Consider the following 21,250-nt stretch of genomic DNA (forward strand, 5'->3'; position numbering starts at 1 on the left):
GGCTTTGTTGTACTATGGAAGTAAACTCAAGCACTTCTATAAATATTAAAAGATGGGGAATCATACTCTGAAGTTACAAGAAGGTGGTACCAGCCTACACACTCACACATATTAAAGCTCTGTTAAAAAGGATGTGCATTGTGACAACCTGGATCAATGCTTAATAACACTTCAACATTTTTTTCTGGGAAAAAGTGACAGTTTTGACAGATATTTGTATTTTAAAAAGTCTTTATTACAAATTTGCTCTTCTCACAATGTGACTGCTATAAACTATGACACACTCTAATCACTGGTTGTGTGTGAGATGTTACAGATTCAGTTTTTTTCTATGACATCCAGAGAAGTTTTATGATTATGTCAATCTGTTAGAAAGAATCTCTTTATAAGCAAACAATAAAACAGGAGATATACACAAGGAAACTCATACAATAAAATATTTCATCTGGATATAAATATGATTTCATAAAAATATGTATATAAATGGAATCTGGTTTCTATACAGATCACACTGACCAAATTAGAACCAAGACTGAACTTGCAATTGTTTATTGAGATAGCTTGTAAACTTCAACATTCCAATATCTATTGACATCATTTTAAAAGATCTCCTACATATCATTTAGATAAAAAAACTGTATACATTAGGAGGGCAGACTGGTTGCACAGATTCTCTAGGCAATCAATGGGGCCATTAAGTGATTGAATGCATAGAATGGTAAACAGATCAGACCAGTGCAAGGAAAGTTGTCATTTAAAGGAGACCATGCCCCTCAATAAGGGTGCATTACTTCCAGTGTTTTCAATAAAAATATTACAGACATACAAAGTGGCAGCATCTGTACTGCACATTAGTGTTAAGTGCAGCAAAGTAGCCAGAATATTTTTAAAAAGTCTATAATTGGTAATAAGGTAACCAGTGCAAAGACAACACATTTGCATCATGCTGCTTTTAACACCCAAAAGAATATTTTAGAATCGTAAAAAATGGTATTTAAAAAGAATAGGCAATTATGCATAAAGTGAATAAGATTTGAGTTCAGTAGACAAGCACACAGATACAATTTCCCCAACAGTAAAAGAAAAAGGCCTGCAAAAGGCACAAGAGGACCAAATGGTAAGCACCCCAGACTATGGGAATACGATCCTGGAATTGAAGAAGAGAAAGGAGAGGAGATGGTGGAATCATTCAAATGGTCTTCTAGACATCAGAATTGTTAGTTTTGAACCTCAAGTATACATGTTTCTACAGAGGTGTAAAGCATCCAGAAGATAATTAAGACAACAGTGTTTAGCAAATCTACCAGTGTCATCCAATGCCACTCAATTTTCAGTAGTGAAACATATCTTATACAATCCTTGGCAGTGTCACACACAGCCATATTCATACCAAACCGTTTGCTGATCAGGGGGATCAGTTGATGAAAGAGAGTTCTTGGAACCAAGCCCTTTGTTTGTTTCCTCAATGCCCTCTGCCAAAATTTTATTTTCTGGTGATGGATTTGGGCATTTGGCAATGTGGATGTTAGTTGAACCAGCTCCCTGAAGATTGTTCCCTTCTGAATTGTTAGGAACAATTCTGACAGGAGTCCCAGTGGAGACCTCCCCACTTTGCAACAATGACTTTGATTTGGTTTTAGATCCATATTGTGGAGAACAGTGTTCCTCTAAATCTACTTTTGCCCATTCCTGTGGCTGAGAGGAAAGATCATCCTTAGAAGTGGCGGAAGAATAAGAAAATGGAGGGAACAAGGGTAACCTCTCATCTTTCGGAGGGGCAAGAGAAAGGCGCCTGATATCAAGTTGTCGACAGCGAGAATCCACACTTTGCAAAGAACCCATTATCTTTGTAGGTTGTGATCTTTCTCTCAGAAAGCTCTGAGAAATAGAAGCTAAAGGCAGCTGGGAAGTCTGGTTGTCTGAGTCCTTGCCTATCTGGCTATCTGCAGCCATAGGCTTTGGAAGACTGTCATATCGTCTGTACACATCGGCGCTAGTGGCTCTCAGTAGATCTGCTGAAGCCAAGCTATAGGCCCGGTTCAGTGAAGCGCTCTGCCTGCCCATGTTGTTAATCTGTTGAGAGGATGCCAATGGCTTTGATGCTCGACTGGCTTGATTTTGAGGTCCATGGGTAAGCTTGTTGGAGTTTGCCACAGGTTCTGGTTCTGATGGTCCAGGATTTGGTTTCAGGTAGTGGCCTGGTTTAGCTGGTCTTCCATCTTCAGTAATGCCAGGCGACTTTATAGTTGGAGTGACATAACTGGTAGGTGTTTTGCTTGGCTCCTTCCTGTGTGACTGTAGAAATTGACCTCCAGGGCATGGAAGCTCACTGGCCTTTCTGAAATAGTCACTCAGCAAGTCATCTTTACTGGATACATCCTAAAAAGAAGATTAAAATAAAATTTTATTTATTTATATATTAAACTTCTTAAATACCCATCTCCCTCACAGAGAAGCTCTGGGCAGTAACTTAATCAGTAATTTAATGAGTATTTATTATTTATTTATCACAAAAATACTCTTCATAATAACTTATCTATAACATGAAATACAAACCAGTTTTAAAGCAGGGTCAGACCAAACTAAGTTGTTTACAACTACAGTAGTTGCACTTATGTATTAAGTATCCATAGCTGTTTACTCGCAAGCAGACCCACAGACACAATCCGAAAACATTTTGATGGTCTTGAGTAGTATAATTTTTAAGCAAAAAAGAGGACAATACAAAATGTTTTACACAAAGCGCTTGTGTAATCACAATTGAAGAACAACCTGGCATATTATCCAGGCTAAATGGATATTTTAGAGCTGTAGTGATCTTCAGTAGATCCCAATGAAACAGGGCATGACTGGACAGCCAATATCTCATCTTAGGATGCATCTCTAGATTGAAAGGCAAACACTGGAGTGCTTTTTGTACATAAATATAATAAAGGCCATCACTTTGCCTGCATGCAAGTTTAGTGTTTGTTATTTGCAATTAACTAAATACAAAAATAAGCATAATATATCATTAAATAATAATAATTTCCATGAATTTTTATCAACAGAGAGAGAGAGAGAACAGAGAGAGGGGGAGAGAGAGAGAGAGAGAGAGAGAGAGAGAGAGAGAAGAGAGAGAGAGAGAGAGAGAGAGGGAGGGAGAGAGGGAGGGACAGAGGGAGAGAGGGAGAGTCAGTCTATGGGATAACCAGGACTGACTGCTGGATAAACCTGCATGCTCCACTAGCAACCAGGGTACCGTAGTGTGCAATGTAGCATTTCCCTTTGATGATCTTCTATCCCCATACAGATGTGTTTTCTGCATAATTTACTTACTTTCATTGGAGATAATCTGTTGCTTTCTTCCAGGAATTCTTCTAAGGTTACCATCTCATTACCTGGAAAGGCAGATCGGTGCTTAACAGATTGCTTCTGTATATGATTGCCTTTCTGAGATGTATCATGTAACAATGCACCATTCTTATTAAATGAGGAACTCTGTTTAGGGTTTGAACCCACAACTGCAGAAGGGGTGGAACAAAACAGACCATCTCTAGATGCGCCAGGCATATTTTTCATTAGCACCGTATCTTCACTGCTAAAGCTTTCTGATCTGTCACGAATATAGTCATAAGATCCTGTATCAAGAAATTCAAAGATATAAAATCATCCTCTTTTATTCTATTAAAATATTCGACACATCCTTATCAAAGGACTAGGGGATACTAAGTCATATATAAAAATACTGATTTAATAATTGCATTCCACCTAATCTGCATTCTGGGGGGCTGGGGGGTGGAAAAGTGAGCCTTAACCAAAAGATTCAGATTTAATTTATGAACACTTCTGCCTAATGTAGTACATGAATATTGTTGTGAAAATATCATACCTTTCAGGTTTAAAGGGGAGCTGTTAGTGGATGCATTTTCACTGTTCTCTAAGCTATCTGACTCAGACACTGCAGGAAATTTAAAAAAAGAAAAAAGAAAAGAACAAAGAACAAAAATCAGAGAAAAAGAGGATTCTCAGCTTCTAGGCTGCATTAGGCTAGAAAGAAAGAAGACCGTGTTTCTCCATTGGAATAATCGCTCTCTAAAACCAACTTACTGGAGAACATGGGTCAATAGTAGAGCAAATGCTTTGCAAGCAAGTGTTTTTAGGTTGGAGCAATAAAATTTCTATCTGAAAACTGCTACCTGTCTGTATTCACAGCAAAGGAGAGAGGGAGTAAGGTGTCTCAGGATAAAACAACTGCTTAAAACAACATCTTCAGTAGCACCCAAGAAATCTGTATTTCTTCTCACGTTATGTTATTTTGAAGCCCAAGAATTGGAATAAAACTTCTCTTTAAAATATAACTTTTCGACTTCGTTCACCCTACTGTAGCCATTTTCTTCTGTGAATATTTGACTGTCATTCCCATCCAAGCCCAGGATCAGAATCAAAGGCAAAGAGCTTAACTTACTGTGCTGCTGGTTGGAAAGTTCTGTGGCCGAGGAATTAGCATACAGGTCACCATCTGAATTATGGCCTAAAAAATGTAACATTTTTTAAAGTGCTGTTTGCTTTTTGGCATGTGATATATTTAGTTGGCTCATATAATGTCAGTCATTATCTGCAGGCTCGCCTACCTTCAAGGATGTCTGTCTGTCTCATCAAAGATAAAGTAGGTAGATCCCTTCCCTTAAACATTACCATCTGTGGATCTTTGGAAGCATGCCTCTTCCATTGTAGCCCCTGCTTATTGGACACTCTCCCTCTTGATATCCAACAGATCCCCACCCTTTTATCCTTCCAGATAGCAGTAAAAAACCTGGCCCTTCTGCCAAGTATAGGGATAGGGCAAGGGCAAGGTGGTATGCGAATGCGGGTGCATCCGAGAAGTGTGATAGTGGCGTCAGGTTTTTCTGATTTTAGTTTTATATTGTTTTATTGGCTTCAAATCACCCTGAGGTTGGTTTTTAGTTGGGTGGCTATGTAAATGTTTTAAATACAATACATAAAATTTTCTTTCTTCTGAATTTCATTTCTCAGGGACTAATAATATCTTACTGAAAAAAAAAATCCCCATGAAGATAAGCACGCTATGTGCCTACCTTTTGGTCTGTTCAGTTGTCTAGAGACTGGAGTAGAGAAAGTCCTGGAACCTGAGTCCACATTGCACTGTTTAATAGCAGGATCTCTTGTATTTTCAATGTAGTCATTGCTGCCTCCACAGTGTGAAACTCTCTTCAGATTTGAATCCCCTAATGTCATATGGGAAAACACTGAAACATTCAAAGAAGCGAGAGACAAGAGACATAGATACTCATCACCTTAGAAATGCATACTCAGGGAAAAACGGTTCCATCGAATTCTTCTGACTTTACAATCGTTTCATTTATGATCAGATATTATCTATTTCTATCAGTTTTCTAACCTAATTTCAGATCAGCAAGAATGAGTGACAGAGAAACGAATAGCACTTTATATACAGCTATACATGTATCATGTGATTTGGGGGAGGGAGGAATAACAAGTTATTCTAAGTATGAAAACCTAAGCACAAGTGTTTTGGAGTAAATTATATCAAATTAAGTGGACTTTTTTAAAAAAAGAAAGCTGAGTAGGATTTGGGTTCTGAATCTCTGTTCATCTGCAACACATCATATCCTTTAGGGATTCCTATTGCTAATATGTTTTAATACTGCAATCCATTCCACTCTACTAAATACACTAGCTATAATAATGAAGCAAGATTCATTCAATAATATGAGACAGAACAGAATGCCTTCTTTTCTGGAAAAATTGTCCTAGTTGATTGAATTTTTAAATAACGAATTAGAAGGCGTTCACATTCCAATTGTTTCAAGAGCAATGTTTTTCAATCTTAGCCACTTGAAGAGGTGTGGACTTCAACTCCCAGAATTCTCTGGCTATCATGGAGAATCTTAACACATCTTCAAGTGGCCAAGGTTGAGAAATCCTCTTCTAGAATGATTTATATGAAATTCAAAGTGGCACAGACAATCCAAGAAGTAAAATAATAAAACATGGGTTATTTACATTTTTTTAAGTCTGAAAAAATTATAAGGAGACTGAACCATTTATCTAAAATTTTATATATAATTTCTCCTGTATTGTAGAAGCTTCTAAAATCACTCACAGCAAAACTGGTCTAAGAGCATAAAGTTTTTAAGCCAACTAAAACAACAAAGAAAAGGCACAAACCATTCCACAAACCATATTGAAGTAGCATGCTAAATTTAATAAAGCAAACCATGGCTGAAGCAGAAGACAAATCGATTACATGTAGTTTCAAGTAGATAAGCACCTGTAGAATATAGTGTTCATTCTGATGCACTGTTATGGCATTTAATGTTAACTGGCTAAGCACAGCTGCAACTGTAGCTGTTTACTATCAAATTGCAATGGTGTTTGCCAATCAGAACAAAAATCAACTTTAATGCCTATTTTGAAGTTACTGTTGGCCTAGCATTTAAAGAGAAAGCAAGACATAGATTATCATCAAGCTATTTTCATCAATGGCAGAGGTCTCTGTATTTTCATGTTTATACCGCAATTATATTAAGACAACAGACAAGCAGCACAGTGGATATAGGAGAAATTGCAAAATTTGTTAGGAGTTATTTTTTAATGAAGAACAGAATATTATTAAAAGGATGCATTGCCAGTGACAGAGCAACAAAAATCTATTTTAACATCTGGACAGGACATGAGGCACATTGGCAAATCTGCAAAGCATTAGTGTAGTACACAACAGGTTCACTTACTCAGTATGTGCACCATCACCAAAAGTACTTGCAAAACTACAGGCACATGCCTCGTTAAAGTGTACGGCACTGAAGAAATATTCCACATTGTGCAACAAGGTCCTTCATTTTACTGATGGGAAAATGTTGTCCGTGTTGACTTGGTTTGATCTTGGATTTATTCTGTCTCAGTTATACGCTGTGCATCTATGACTTGTGTACAGAAGGGCTATAGATTTCATTTGTTCAAAAATAAAACACTGGAAATGCATTAGGGATAAATGATAAGAAGTTAGAAATCTTTTGTTTCTGAGAAAGAAAATGATTCGTTAGGAGAGGATGGGATGTCAGAAGACGACCAGAACCGGAGACGATTAGAGAGAGACGAGTTATTCGATGGAGACTTAGGAGACCTTTCCTTGGGCTTGCTTGTGGTTCTCAAAAAGGCAATCTTTTTATGTTGAGCTGCTAAGTGTTATCACCCAGAGACCCCAGAAAAGAGAGGGGAAAAAAGTAACAGAAATAACTAAAAAGTAAGTTCAAACATCCAAGAAAACTGTTAACATGAACAAAGACTAAGCATTTCTACAGCAATTGTTAACCAGATAAGGTTTACATTAGATAGATAACTATCTACGGCAGCAGCCTTTAGAACCAATAGTCTTTCTCAAGTGCGGTTCCACAATAGATTGTGGCTGGGAAAAAAACACCCAACATCATTTTCTGAATGTTAACACATTAGGCATTGCTAGTTGTAGATATGTTAATTTTTATGCAGAGGATACCTGAGGCCTGGAAAGTATTTCAGGAATTCCTCCAAGCTACAAGACTGTTAGAAAAGGCTGCTCTAGTATTTATGATTAAACATACGTTATAATTTCTTTTATGAGATAAACATATTTATTTATTTGAGTTTATAAAAATCAAGGCAGCTTACAGTTAAGATAAAACGACGAAATACATAGTGTAAAATAAAAATAAAACCACACAGCAACAGGCATCATCCACACAACCAGGAGCCCAGCTCAAACCCATGGTCAGGACCCCAGACTCAAACACAAAGTTAAATTTTCAAGGCTTTACAAAAGGCCAATAAGGTCAGGACCAATCTAAACTCAGAGGTGAGGGAATGATGTTCCAAAGGGTGGCTGCCATGGCAGAAAAGGCTCTCCTTCTGTGTCTTGCCAATCAACACTCCCTAGCTTATGGTACCTGGGGATGCCCTTCCTGCCAGGAACTGGCACCAGGAACTGCCCATGCTGCTGCATTTTGTACCAGTTGAAGCTTCTGAATACCCTTTTTAAGGGCAACCCCACATAAAACCATTTGCAGTAATCCAGCGTAGAGGTTAGAAGGGCATGAGTGATCATGAACAGTCCCTTGCCCAGTCCAGAAACAGGTGCAACTGGCACATAACACGAAGCTGTGCAAAGGCTACCTGCCCCTTGAGCAAGAGCCATAAATCCAGGATAAGGCCCAGTTTACACACTGGGTCTATCTGGGGGTATTGCCACCCCATCCAGAACCCATGAAAAGTGTCCGAAACCAGAGATCCAAAAGCAACACTCGGTCTTGCTTGGGTTGAGTTGAAACCTATTTTGCTCATCCAGGCCTTCCTAGTCTCCATGGTGTCACTCAGGTGACCTGGGGTGGAGATATAAAGTATCTTCAGCAGGATACCTGAGGATACCTCACTCCAAACCATCAGAAGACCTCACCCAACAGCTTCATGCAGAAGATAAATAAGAAGGGAGAGAATACCAAGTCCTGAAGCACCTCACAAAGAAGGGACAGCACAGATGGTGGAAATCTTTTCTGGACTGGAGAAATGAAGCTTGGATCTTTGGGATCCAAGCTTCGTTTCCTCAACTTGCAGCAGAAGTTCCCTTCCATGTTTGAGTGGGGTGGGTGGGACTTCTGCACTGGGCTAGGTACAGGGGTGGGATTCTACCAGTTCACACTTATTCGTTAGAACCGGTTGTTAACATTCTAAGCAGTTCGGAGAAACCGGTTGTTAGAAGAAATGACTGGCCTAATCCTGTAAGGAAGGCAGGAAGGAACATTCTGGTGTTGCTTAAAGAAACTGCCTCTCTGTTAACCCTTTTTACATTCTTGGCAGGACTAGACTTCCTGTCTCAGGAATTTCTTTGGAGTTTTTTTCCCTCCTTTGCTGGTACTTTGCTTGTGTGGAGTGACCATTCAAAGTTACAATGGCACTGAGAAAGTGCCTTATGACCATTTTTCACACTTACAACTGTTGCAGCATCCCCACAGTCATGAGAGGCCAGGCAAGGAGATTCGTGCCTCGATGTGAGTGATGTTGAGTTGGCCATGCCCAGCCAATCACATGACCTCCAAGCCACGTCCACCCAGTCACATGACCACCAAGTCACGCCCACCAACTAAGCCATGCCCACAGAACTGGTTGTTAAAAATTTTGAATCCCACCCCTGGCTAGGTAAGTGAAGATCTGAAGATTCCTGTTTCGTTTTTCCAGCCCAGTGCCAGAGTTCTTTTCTGCTTTTACAAAAAAGGGTGTAGAACTCCTGAACTGGGATGGAGAAACAAAGCTTGCACCGTAAAGATCTCAGCTTTGTTTCCCAAGTTTAGCACAGGAGTTCCCTCCCTGAGCATGGAGGGGAGCTGCCTGTCCTCATTTTACAGGCAGTTGTTTCACTCTGTCTGCTTAATGACCCAGGTAGTCATTTAATAATCGCAACTGGGAGAATCAGGATTGCAGTTTGCTGAATGAAGCAGTCTCACTTAATGGCTGCTTCACTCAATGACCAAAATTCTGGTCCAAATTGTGGTCATAAGTCAAGGACTAACTGTACAGTATCATTACAGATCAAGGATAATCAACATCATTACTTGGTTTTGTGGTGCTTAAGTCAATGTAAGAATTAGGGATAATCTATTCCAGAAATGTTTTTAATTGAAGCAATTATTACCCATCAATTATTATCAACAAAGTCTACTCAATTCTTTATCGAGACATATTATGCAATAAAACATATAAGCAAAGATCATATAATATTAAGGATCCTTCATGTTTTCATATTTGGATCTGGGTTGCTGATTCTTCTGTCTTTGCTCCCTCTGCTGTCACCAAAACAGACTACACTTTTCAATACAGAAAAATTAGGCAGGTAGCAAAAAAAACTCTGGGGAATGTTTCTGGTTTGTGGAAAAGTCCCATAATGCAAAAAACACTCATCAATGCAATTAGAAACTGAACTTATTAACAGAATGCACCTATACTATGTAGGTAGTGTAAAGCAACTAATACTTGATAGACATGTAGAATTGGCATGTGCATTATGGCATATAACAATAGTGCAATAGTTCAGTTATAAGCGCTCCACATGACTGATAGAATAAACAGTAATACACTCTTAAAAGAACACAAAAATAATACACGGATAAACAAAATGGCAACAAAAACAACTTGGTAAATCTATGATGCCATAATGAAAATAAATCTTCAGGATACTGAGAGTTCTAAAGATAAGAGTCTCACAATAAAAAAAGCCTTGTTTATTTGCTGAGAAGTATGATGCACTTTGTACTTATGTATTAAAAAAATAAGCCTGCATTACAAAAAAAAACCCACCCCAAACATATTTGTCCTTGTGAAAGTAATACCTTCTTAATTTTCAGAATTAATTCCGGAGTGGCAAGCTTGGGCCTGAAACCGACAAGGAACGCCATGCCAATGGAATCTTTTTATTTTGCATAAGATTGGTGTCAACAGCTATGCCCTAGTCCATACTTCTAGCCCATATTTACAAATAGTTGAAGGGTAAAGGTGAACACCTTAACAGAATAATAGAATAACAGAGTTGGGAGGGACCTTGGAGGTCTTTTAGTCCAACCCACTGCTCAGACAGGAAACCCTATACCTGTGATGGTGAACCTATGCTATGCGTGCCGGAAGTGGCACACAGAGCCATTTCTGCCAGCATGAAAGCCGTCGCCCCAGATCAGGTGCACTGCGCATGTGCGCGTGCCTCCCGCCAGCCGTCGGGTATCTGCCGTGCATGCATGGGGCATGTACAGGAGACATGCATACATGTGCAGGGGTGTGCAGCATGCATGGAGGGGTTGCGCGCACAATGTATTATGGGTGCAGGCATCCTGCACATGCGCACACGTGCTATTTCAGCACATGAGGACGAAAAGGTTAGCCATCACTGCCCTATACCATTTCAGACAAATAATTGTCCATTTTTTTCATAAAAACTTCCAGTATTGGAGCATTCACAACTTCTGGAGGCAAGTTGTTCCAGATTTAATTGTTCTGTCAGGAAATTTCTCCTTAGCTCTAGGTTGCTTCTCTCCTTGATTAGTTTCAATCTATAAGTCTACACTTCCAGCATGGAATGCCCACCTCCTCCTATTTCTTCTACAAAATAGACAAGATCTGACCCTCTTTCTGAAAACAGAATATGCCATTGTTCTCTCTCTATACATCTTATCTTATAAGGTGGACTAGATAGCTCTTTCACCTAGACACTTAATTGCATTTTGTGATTAGGCCTAAAGAATATCAGTGCCAAACAGAAGTGATTGTTAACTGGATTACAAACTCAAGCTAATTCATTCTCCAATGAAATGCAACGCCTACCTTTGGCCATGGGTCCTGCCTTATGCTCTTTGTCTTCCACGAAGCTGAACTCTTTGGAGGTAGTTTCCAGGCTCTTCTGTTGCTTGGGTAGCTGTGATGGAGATTGTGAACCTGCTGTCTCCATGCTTTCTAGCAGAGATGGAGAACTATCTGCTGAAGATTTCACCCGTTCTCTTGTTGGCTCTTTTTTTGGCTTCATAAATTTAGCCAAGGCTTTAGCTCCTATCCAGTGGTTTTTCCTATTATTGGAAATGTTCAATAGGACAGCAATATTTTTTCCTCTTATTTCACTGAATTTTCTCATTTTCTACAACAGGGGTCGCCAATCGCTGGGCCGTGCAAGCATCAGGCAAGCATGCAAAGCTCCATTTCAACAAGCAGCAGGTTCCTTGCAAAACCACCCCCTCTCCCTCCACCACCACTGTGGCCAGTCCACAGAGCCGGAAAGGCTGGGGACTGCTACTCTACAGCAAGAAAGTTAGCAAGATTAATTAATTAATCATGACTTAAAACAAGTGATACAAATAGAATATTTCTGAATTCTGTTGCTTACAAAGGTTCTTTTTTTATTATGGCCATAAAATAGGGTCACCATATAAAAGATCTATTTAAAATATTTTTGTAGAAAACTAGAAGTCCATATGTACCAATCTATTTACAAATTACCAAATATTTTACTACTTCTCTCTGAGGACATTAAAAATATAAGCAGTGCCCTGCTGCATTGGTATCCCTGACCCATCTAGCCCAGCAGCCTGTTCTCATTGTGGTCAACAATGGCACAAGGAAGCCCACTAGTTTTTTTAGCAGATGGCCCATCACCATCCAGGCAACAGACATTAAATTCTATATTTTCTATGAAATGGTCCAACCTTTTTTTGAATGCAGTCAAATTGGTAGGCAGCACATTTTGTGATAGCAAATTCCAAAGTTTAATTACACATTGTATTTTTTTCCTTTAGCTATATTTTTCCAGGATTCTATTGAATTGGGTGACCTCTTGATTCTAGGAAATATGTGAAGTAAATGTCATATTTTTCTTTCATTGAACTTTCCATTCTTTTATTATTAGTATATCATGCTAGTCTAGATTGCTAAAATAAATATTTGGCATTGTTGGAAATGTAACAACCAGGTTGGAACTTTTGTGTGTGAGTTTATGCATGTGTATGTTGGCAAACTTATAAAGCCTAATAATAGCGGAAAATGCTTTATTGTAGAACAGAAAAAAATTGAAAAGCTGTAATGTCTCTGCAAACAGATTCTTATTCACTTGCACTAATGAGGGATTGTTGATGCTTTCTGAGCTTGGTTGGTTTCTTGCAGATGTTTCATTACACAAATTAGGTAACACCATCAGTGATGTTATACCTAACCTGGGTAATGAAACATCTGCAAGAAAAAAACCAAGCACCAAAGATTCTAATTTTAACACTGAACTAGAAATATTTGCCTTTAAATTGCGCTAAAACCATATATCTCTTCAAAATGTGTACTGAGGTAGCATTGTGTATGTTAATGGTTGCAAGGATTTTATATGTCTTTTATTGGAACATACCGTATATACTCGAGTATAAGTCGACCCGAATATAAGCCGAGGCACCTAATTTTACACAAAAAAAAAACCTGGGAAAACTTATTGACTCGAGTATAAGCCGAGGGTGGGAAATGCAGCAGCTACTGGTAAATTTCAAAAATAAAAATAATTAATTTGGGAAAGCGATCTCACTATCATGAAAGGTTTAATTGATTCACTAACCCAAAAGAAGAAGATGATGATGACAGCGGGAGGCAGGAGTCACTCTCTTCCCCTCCCTCGGAGGCCCCTGAGTCAGGAGTCGCTACCGCCGGCACGGCCCCAGTCCCGCGTCGCCTCGGGAAGGTAAAGGCAAAAGGAAGATCCGCAGCAGCGCTTTGCAACAGCAGCAGCGGCACCGGAGGCTCAGGCTCAGCGGCTCCTGGTTTTGCCCCACCCTTCCCAAGGCAACACGGGACCGGAGCCGCACTGGCGGCAGCAACTCCCAACAGCCCCAGCCGGACACCTGAGCGGAGATGTAGGGAGAAGGCAAAAGCGACGGAAGATCCTTCAGGGGAACCTGAGGGGAGACTCACCCTTGGTCCAGATGAGCCCCCTTCCCGCCCCTAAGGAAGCAGAGGCAGCCAGCAAGGGCAGGCAAGCCCCACTTCACAGACTCTGTCCGTCCTCGCTCCCACCCAAAGCCACGAAGTCCCCCAATCACGCAGCCCAGAATCGCCCTCCCCTCAGGGGGCAGCAACGATGCCCGGTTTTTCCCGAGACAAGAAGCTCCGCCGTGCAATGAAAGCGCCCTGGCTCTAGGCTCGTGGGCTCAGAAAACAACGTGAGCTGAGGTCGCCTGGCTCCGCCGGCTTCTCCAACATCCGGCACCGCCCTGTTCTATGTGCCGGGCCCGGCAAGTCCGAGCAGCCAGCGCGTGGAGCAGGACGGCGCGGACATCGTTGGCTGCCTCTTTTGCACCACGGAGGCCTCCCGGCTGGCCAGCTGCTCTCCTCCTTCTCTGCCTGTTTGTTCTGTGTGACCGAGGAGGAGGAGACCGGCCAGCTGGTTGGGGAGGCTTTCTGCACCGAGGAGGCGGCTGCTGGTCTCCGGCTTTGCTCCGCTTCTCCGATGGTCCGGCGCCGCCATGTTCTTTACTTGGGCAGCCAGGCGCCGCAGCGGCGCCCACGGCGGCAACAGGCAGTTCCGCCCGGGCTCCGCTCAGGTGTCCGGCTGGGGCTGTTGGGAGTTGCTGCCGCCAGTGCGGCCCCAGTCCCGCGTCACCTCGGGAAGGGAAAGGCAAGCGCCCCTGAGGGAGGCGATTCTGGGCTGCGTGATTGGGGGACTTCGTGGCTTTGGGTGGGAGCGAGGACGGACAGAGTCTGTGAAGTGGGGCTTACCTGCCCTTGCTGGCTGCCTCTGCTTCCTTAGGGGCGGGAAGGGGCTCATCTGGACCAAGGGTGAGTCTCCCCTCAGTTTCCCTGAAGGATCTTCCGTTGCTTTTGCCTTCTCCCTACATCTTCCCTCTGTTAAAATTCCCCCCCACACACACACACTTATTTTTGGGCGGATAGATTTCGTGTCTGAGCATTCTCACATGACGGTGGGTCTCCCCCTAAAAACAGTTAAAAAAGAAAAATATATCCTCATGCAAGAACTTTTCTGCTTCCGATTACCCCCATGCTTAAAAGTTGCAAAGGAAACACGGAAGCAGGGAAGCGCCTGCCCAGCTCCGGAGCTCCACACCATTTTTTTTCAGAGGGAATCTGACTCGAGTATAAGCCGAGGAGATTTTTCAGCACAAAAATGGGCTGAAAAACTCGGCTTATACTCGAGTATATACGGTATATTTAATTCCTTCTTCAGGAATATGGCTAACTAGATTAAGAGAGCATGCTTTGATGCTTAGATTAACTTTGTATTTAAAAAGTAAACCCAATGTAGAATTTAATTCTAATTGAAAACCATTCTTATACATGCAATTATGCTACATCCAAAATTTCGGCATGTTTTGGAAATCAAAACATCTTAATTTGAGGTATAATTTGCAATACTGATTTAATGTACTGTCTACTATCTATAATCTTTTCTGAAACACAAGCCTATAGCTAAGTGAAGGCTTCCACATGTTTTCACTTACAGAAAGGGCACCATGGTTTATTCATATGGCAACTTAGTAAGTCAAGTGTAATGACTGAAGTATAGCTTGTAACTTATGAATTAGTTTGGATGTGATAATTAATAAGACATGTTTTCCTATATAAAACTTACTTTTTTGGAGTTGGATCATAAAATCTGTATTGATCCATTATTTTCTCTTCCAATTTTTCTTTGTGTCTCCTTAAGGCATTTAATTTATCACTGTTTAAAAAAACATACAATGAAGAGAAAATTATAAATTTACAGTTATTTGTTGAGGAAAACATTACAATGCTAAAATTGAACTATAATATTTTTCCAGGAAAAAAAGTCAATATTCCTGATAGCAACATAAAAAAAATCCTTCTTAGGCCATATCTAACTTAATATCTAATTTAAACATACTTAAATATATGAATGTTTAAATTAAACATTGCTTGAGAAATATGTCTATAAATATGACTGTTTCTGTCTCTCTCTCTCACACACATTTTCTTTCTTTCCCTTTCCCTCCTTTCCCCCACCTATCTACCTAGCAACCAATCACAAAAAAGCTGGTATATTGTTTGCTGAGATAAAGAATGACAAATATACTGTAATATGACTTGACCCAAGAAGATATTATATACCAAGGCTCATATAGGACAACATGTCATACATTATTGGTACTGACAACAATAGTGACTGGAGTAAACCTTCCATTTTTTATCATTTAACAAGCCTAATGACTTGCACCTATTTTCAAACCCAAACATCAGACTAAAAAGTACACAATAAACTGTATTTAGCAAAAGATGCTGTAGTTGCAGAGAAATTTCATGAATTGCTTTTTGGCTGCCCTCAATGATCTCTTTTAAAAAGTTTTCCTGCTCCCTCATCCCTCTGACATACTATTAATCTCATAGGCCAAGATCAGTATGCAAAAGGATTGCTTCTCTTACATATATTGCTTTTGTTCCTCGTGGTATTGTTCTTTATTCTCCATGTTCTGCTCCAGCAACATTTGATTCTGATGACTTAATAGCTGGATTTGACTGAGAAGATGATGATTCTCTTCTTCCAAGTTTCCTTTTAGTCGAGCAAGCAGCTATTTGACAGACATACCATGGATGAGGGTTTTTTTTGTACACATTTGTCCACATGTTGCAAAGCAATCAGAGCAAACACTTTTATTTATGAAAAATCTCTGCTCAGTGAGCAGTTCTTTGAATTTCAATACCAGCTGTTGTAATACAACCACCAGCACTTAAGATACACAATTAGCACTGAGCAAAATTAGACATAATCAATATTAACTGCAGTCAGGGAGAGTTTTAAGGGACATTACAGGTAATCCTTGACTTTCAACTGTTTAACAATTCGGAATTGTTTTGAAAGCAAAATGTTGCAACACCACAAATGTGGTCACATGATGGTGATCTGGGTACTTGGCAATCCGTTCATACTTACAACCAATTGTCAACACCCTGCAACCATTTAATTGTCATTTGCAATCTTCTCTGCCAGGTTCCCCTGAAAGTCATTGGGGAAGCCATCAGGGAAGTTTACAAGCTGCTGAGAAGACTCCTTCTCCTCTCTGGTGGGGCTGGTTAAAAGAGCTGCTTGTCAAGGACAGCTGGACTCCCTTGGAAGGATACAGAATTCATTTCTGTTCCTGTGCCCCATTGAAGGAGCTCCATGGAGGAGCTAAATGCCTTTAGTGAGGTGCTGAAGCAGAGCTCAGATCTTGAACCTGTGAACTGCTAAAGGAGTTCTTTTTCATTCATAGAGCAGAGCTGCGCTATTCTGGCAAACAGGTCTTTCGGCTAGCCTCAGAGATGAGAGGAAGCTGAAATCCAAGCAGAGACTGGAGAGGCAGCATGATGGGGAAAGGAGTGTAGGATTCTTCAGGGGAGGCCTGGGGAGGCCAGGATCAGTCCATGCATAGATGTCTCTCTGCTTGGGGGCTGAAAATCATGCTCGTAGTTGAGCAGGGAGGTTTTTCAGCTCCAGAGCAGAGCCTCTTAGGGTCTTCTTCGTGCCTCCTGAGGTACCCCACGCTCTGTCTGCTTAATAACCTGTAAGATCATTTAATGACCACAACCAGGAGTGCTGAGTTTAGGGTCATGAAACAGTGAAGCACCACTTTGCTCAGTGACCAAGATGACAGTCTCAGTTGTGGTTGTAAGTTGAAAGCTATCTGTATGGAGTTTATTTTTTATTCTCCTCTTTTGCTAGCCTAGAAAAAGTAACAACAATCCTAGGACGGTGTAAATGGAGGCTTAGAAGTATTATTCTCCCTATTGTTACTGAACTTCAAAGACCTCATTTTCTCACAATTCAATTTTTTAGGATTGAACATGAATTTCAATCCTAATCCATGGTTTTAAGAGTAAATCAGTTCTAATAGATTACGCATAGTACATCCGTTGAATTGCAGTCATATTTCCCAGAGCTGTAATATTTTTGGATTTTCATAACTCATAGCACTCACCTCACAATGGTTGTCCAGTTTAGTTAAGGTGATATCCATAGTCTGGTGCTTTTCCTTCAGTTCATCATATCGAGCTTGCCAACAGTTCAGCTCTAGTTGAGAATTATTCAATGATGTTTTCAGCTCCTTAGTGTGACTATGGAGCCCTTCGTACTCAGCTTTAAGTTTGGTGTGTGAGATATTCATCCTCAAATAGAAAAGCAAAACACTTCCATTCAAATGCACAACAGCAGCGTTAATTATTTGGACTTTTGTAGAATTTAAATCTTAACAAGGTCAAGAACTAAAACTATTGTTTTTCTAGACAGATATATTTATATCCCCAAAACTTGAATATCCTATTTAATTACTTAACATCCTATTATATTTCTAAATATATAATATAAAATATATTTTTTATTCGTTGAACTTAGATACTGCCTTTCTATACAACACTCCTAATCACTTGCAGGAATTAAAAATGCAAATGATAAAACATAACAGAATAATCAGTATTATTATAATCAAGATCAATTCAACTAACCAAAGATTTGTAGAAGAGATGGGTTTTTGCCATTTTCAAAGGACTTGGCATATTTAGGTGAACATTCCACAGACTAAGGGTTGTCTGGTAGAAGGGCCCTTTTCCACAACTGGGAAAGCAGGTTTATACCACAGTTCAAGACTTTTTAGAACTACACAGTTAAAGAATTAATATAAAGTAACACTCTCCTCCATACCTAGATAATTATTGTGAGCAAGGGCAACCACTGTAGCATAAATGTTAAGACTACTCAACTAATAGGCAGTCATTTGTATACATTTTTAAGAGTGATATGGATCAACCAAATTATCCCATTAATATACATAAACAGCCTACATCATTTCAGAAAACAGATACCTTTCTAGTTCTTCTCTAAGCTTCTGGTTCTCTGTGGCCATAATTGTGCTTGTTCTCTTCTCCTGTTGTAAAACATCCTTTTCTGTCTTTAAAATCATCTCCATTTCTTCCAGTTCAGTTTTGTATTCTGTTAAACTGCTGTATCTGTATGAAACAAATATATACGTGCAATTTTGCCTTAAAACATATTATAAAGCCTCTATAAAATTTTCAACTAATTCAATTCAACTAAAGAGGAGACAATACCAATTATTTTGAATGAATATGACTGGGTTGCCAGAATCAGCATAACACAGCTTAAACAAGATTTCTCTTTAACAATAATTTTTGTTCTTTTGTTCTTCCATATAATTTCACCCAAAGTTAAGTATTTTTAAGCATGTTTCATTTGTTCCCATTCTAATCAACAGAACACAAACTCTTGTACTTTGTCTACATTATGTATATATAAATCAAATTTGGATATATACACGATATAAATTGTGAGGCCTATATAAAATTTTCAAACAAATCCAATTTAACAAACAAGGGCTCAATACTGATACTTTATTAAAATATGTATTCATTCATTTTAAAACAAGTTATTTTGAATGGATATGATGGTTATGTTATTAACTTTGCTGAAAAGATAGGTTTCTGAATGACATTTATTGTACTTAAGAAGTTATGCTTTAGGGCAGGGGTCTCCAACCTTGGCAACTTTGTGGACTTTAACTGTGGATGCTGGCTGAGGAATTCTGGGAGTTGAAGTCCACAAGTCATAGAGTTGCTAAGGTTGGAGACCCCTGCTTTAGGGATATCATCTAAACATCATTGGCTGTAATGATAATAAAAAACAGATTTTCACCATATGATAACCTTCCCACCAACTGCCGTTATTAGCTAGAGAAAAACTTCTACTATGAAGTAAAACCCTGTACCTTTCCCCTAGATCTTTGTGCTCCAAGTCAAGATTTTTGTGCAAGGTTTTTAGGTTGCTGTGCTGCTTGATTAGTGTTTCATATTCCGTAGATTGCCGTTCATGCAGCACTACAAGATGTTCATGATCCTGAAGAAGGGACTCATATTCTGCGTTGAGCTGCTCTTTCTGCTTCAGCAGGTTGTCATATTCATGCTCCTTGGCCAGCTGCTGATTCTGGAGTAAGGTATTCTGGGTCATCAAGGATGTACTCTGGGAATTTAGGGTTGAATTCTCCACCTATAGTTTCTCAAAGTAAATGACAAATCTACTATTACAAAGAGAGATCCAGTTGCTGAAGTTGTCTATTAAAACATATGCTTATTGTTCCTCTTTCCTACCATGCCTCTCTGTGCTTTACCTCTTTTAAGAATTTTCTTACCACAACTGGCTTACTTCCAACTATTAGAACTACACTGTATGGCATTTAATCAGAACATCCACAAACTCCATTTAGTGAAAGGTAATTTTAAATGCAATTTCCCTTCTTTTTTCATCTACGTTTTTGTTTCTTTACTTCTTTTTGCCTTGTCTTTGTTTTTTTTTATCTTAGCAAAAGCAAAATAAATGTATTTTAACAACTGAAATCCAAATGTTTTCTGATTTTCTCAAAAAGTAGAATACTCAGAGGTATTGCTTTGCAGGTTGGGAAAGGAAGATACATCGCAATGACATTGAAAATAAATTGGATTAACGATAGAAAGTAGTTATTTTCTGCTTCCTTAAAAACAAAAGTATATATAAATTTTCAGACAGATTTTTTTTCTGACCTGGAGTTTAGCTGTTTGTGTTTGCATTGCAGTGTTATGCTCTTGAAGGAAAGCATTTTGCTTTTGTAGTGTCAGGATCTGGCTGTTGAGGGAGCCATTTTGCATTTCCAAACGAGCTAGTTGCTCTTTATGAAGCTGTATACCTGTTTGCAGAGCTGCATTCTAGAGAGAGAGAAAATAACTGGTGAGATAGGAGAGAATAAAGTGCTCACATAGTCTGAGATCAATTGCTAAATATATCGGCTATATCATCCAGGACAGAAAGTAATTGAGGGGTTTGCTTTCTTTTCCCATAACTAGAAAGTATTTGGCTATAATAGTTAATTGTTCTAGCACAGCAATGAACTATTCTGACTTCTGACACTAGGGAGGGAATAAAAAGTCATAGGAATGCCACACCACAATCTCAGAAAGTTCAATTCAGCAACAAAGAAACCCATCTGCTTCTGTCCACTGAGACCTGTTTCACTTGCCTGTATTTTATCTTATTTTCTTTTTGTGAAATTACTATGGAAAACTGTTAGCTAGGAATTAACTTTTTAATATCCTTACATTCCTTAAAAGATTTGAGGTGATTTAATCGTAGTTCCTGCCCTCAGTCCAGTTTCTCTTTGAAATCTACCTTAAGATCTGAAATGAGCGAAGTTTTGCTCTGTATCCCACAGGAATGGGAGGTGTGTGTGTTTGTGTGTGTTAGAGTTAACGGTTATGTTTGTGCCAGAGAGCATCTCTCATTCAGTGGTTTTTCAAATGGCAGCATCTACAATCTGCACAAGAGGAAGGTTATTGGTTATGCCTGTGTTCTACTGGCTGACAAGGCAACTGCATTCACAACTGCCATATTTGTTTTCAGGTAACGTTGCAGGAAGGCTGAACAGAACTGTCCATTTCTCTTTTTGAACAGTCGCCATAAAAATGGTCCAGCATCCTCTGCAAATTTCTTTTCATCCAATCATTACAAAAAAAAAAAAAAATGCCACCACACAATGAAATGCCCTTTTTATTTAGGCAACTTCCCCAACTTGAAAGAAAGGTTAATTCTTTAGAATGGTGAAACACAATAAAGAAAATAATATTAAGTATTATTCATAGGAATACTTCATATATTATAATACGCTTCTGAAAGGAAACGTTATATAAAAATTTGTATTTA

At 39.4% G+C, this 21,250-nt stretch overlaps 1 protein-coding gene across 4 annotated transcripts in view; it reads right to left on the minus strand.

The window, feature by feature from the left end:
* Window positions 1–213: 213 nt before the first annotated feature.
* The window catches only part of CCDC88C (coiled-coil and HOOK domain protein 88C), a 95,135-nt gene continuing 74,098 nt past the window's right edge, over window positions 214–21,250 (minus strand). Inside the window, exons 19-30 of one of the 4 annotated variants that reach the window (XM_026679189.2) lie at window positions 20,098–20,259; window positions 19,290–19,567; window positions 18,370–18,513; window positions 17,490–17,676; window positions 15,958–16,103; window positions 15,149–15,238; window positions 11,362–11,600; window positions 5,079–5,228; window positions 4,448–4,513; window positions 3,872–3,940; window positions 3,319–3,620; window positions 214–2,379 (exon numbers count right to left, since the gene is read on the minus strand). In XM_026679189.2, coding sequence (XP_026534974.2) covers window positions 1,369–2,379; window positions 3,319–3,620; window positions 3,872–3,940; window positions 4,448–4,513; window positions 5,079–5,228; window positions 11,362–11,600; window positions 15,149–15,238; window positions 15,958–16,103; window positions 17,490–17,676; window positions 18,370–18,513; window positions 19,290–19,567; window positions 20,098–20,259 — 2,844 coding nt within the window. In that variant the 3' untranslated portion in view covers window positions 214–1,368. Of the gene's footprint in view, window positions 2,380–3,318; window positions 3,621–3,871; window positions 3,941–4,447; window positions 4,514–5,078; window positions 5,250–11,361; window positions 11,601–15,148; window positions 15,239–15,957; window positions 16,104–17,489; window positions 17,677–18,369; window positions 18,514–19,289; window positions 19,568–20,097; window positions 20,260–21,250 lie in introns of all 4 variants that reach the window. The other 3 variants (XM_087952066.1, XM_026679190.2, XM_087952067.1) reach the window with 3 other exon arrangements.

This window comes from Notechis scutatus, chromosome 1 (genome assembly GCF_049901735.1).
Source record: "Notechis scutatus isolate UNSWTSFEM ecotype Mainland chromosome 1, rNotScu1.2, whole genome shotgun sequence".
NCBI classification, from domain to species: domain Eukaryota; kingdom Metazoa; phylum Chordata; class Lepidosauria; order Squamata; family Elapidae; genus Notechis; species Notechis scutatus.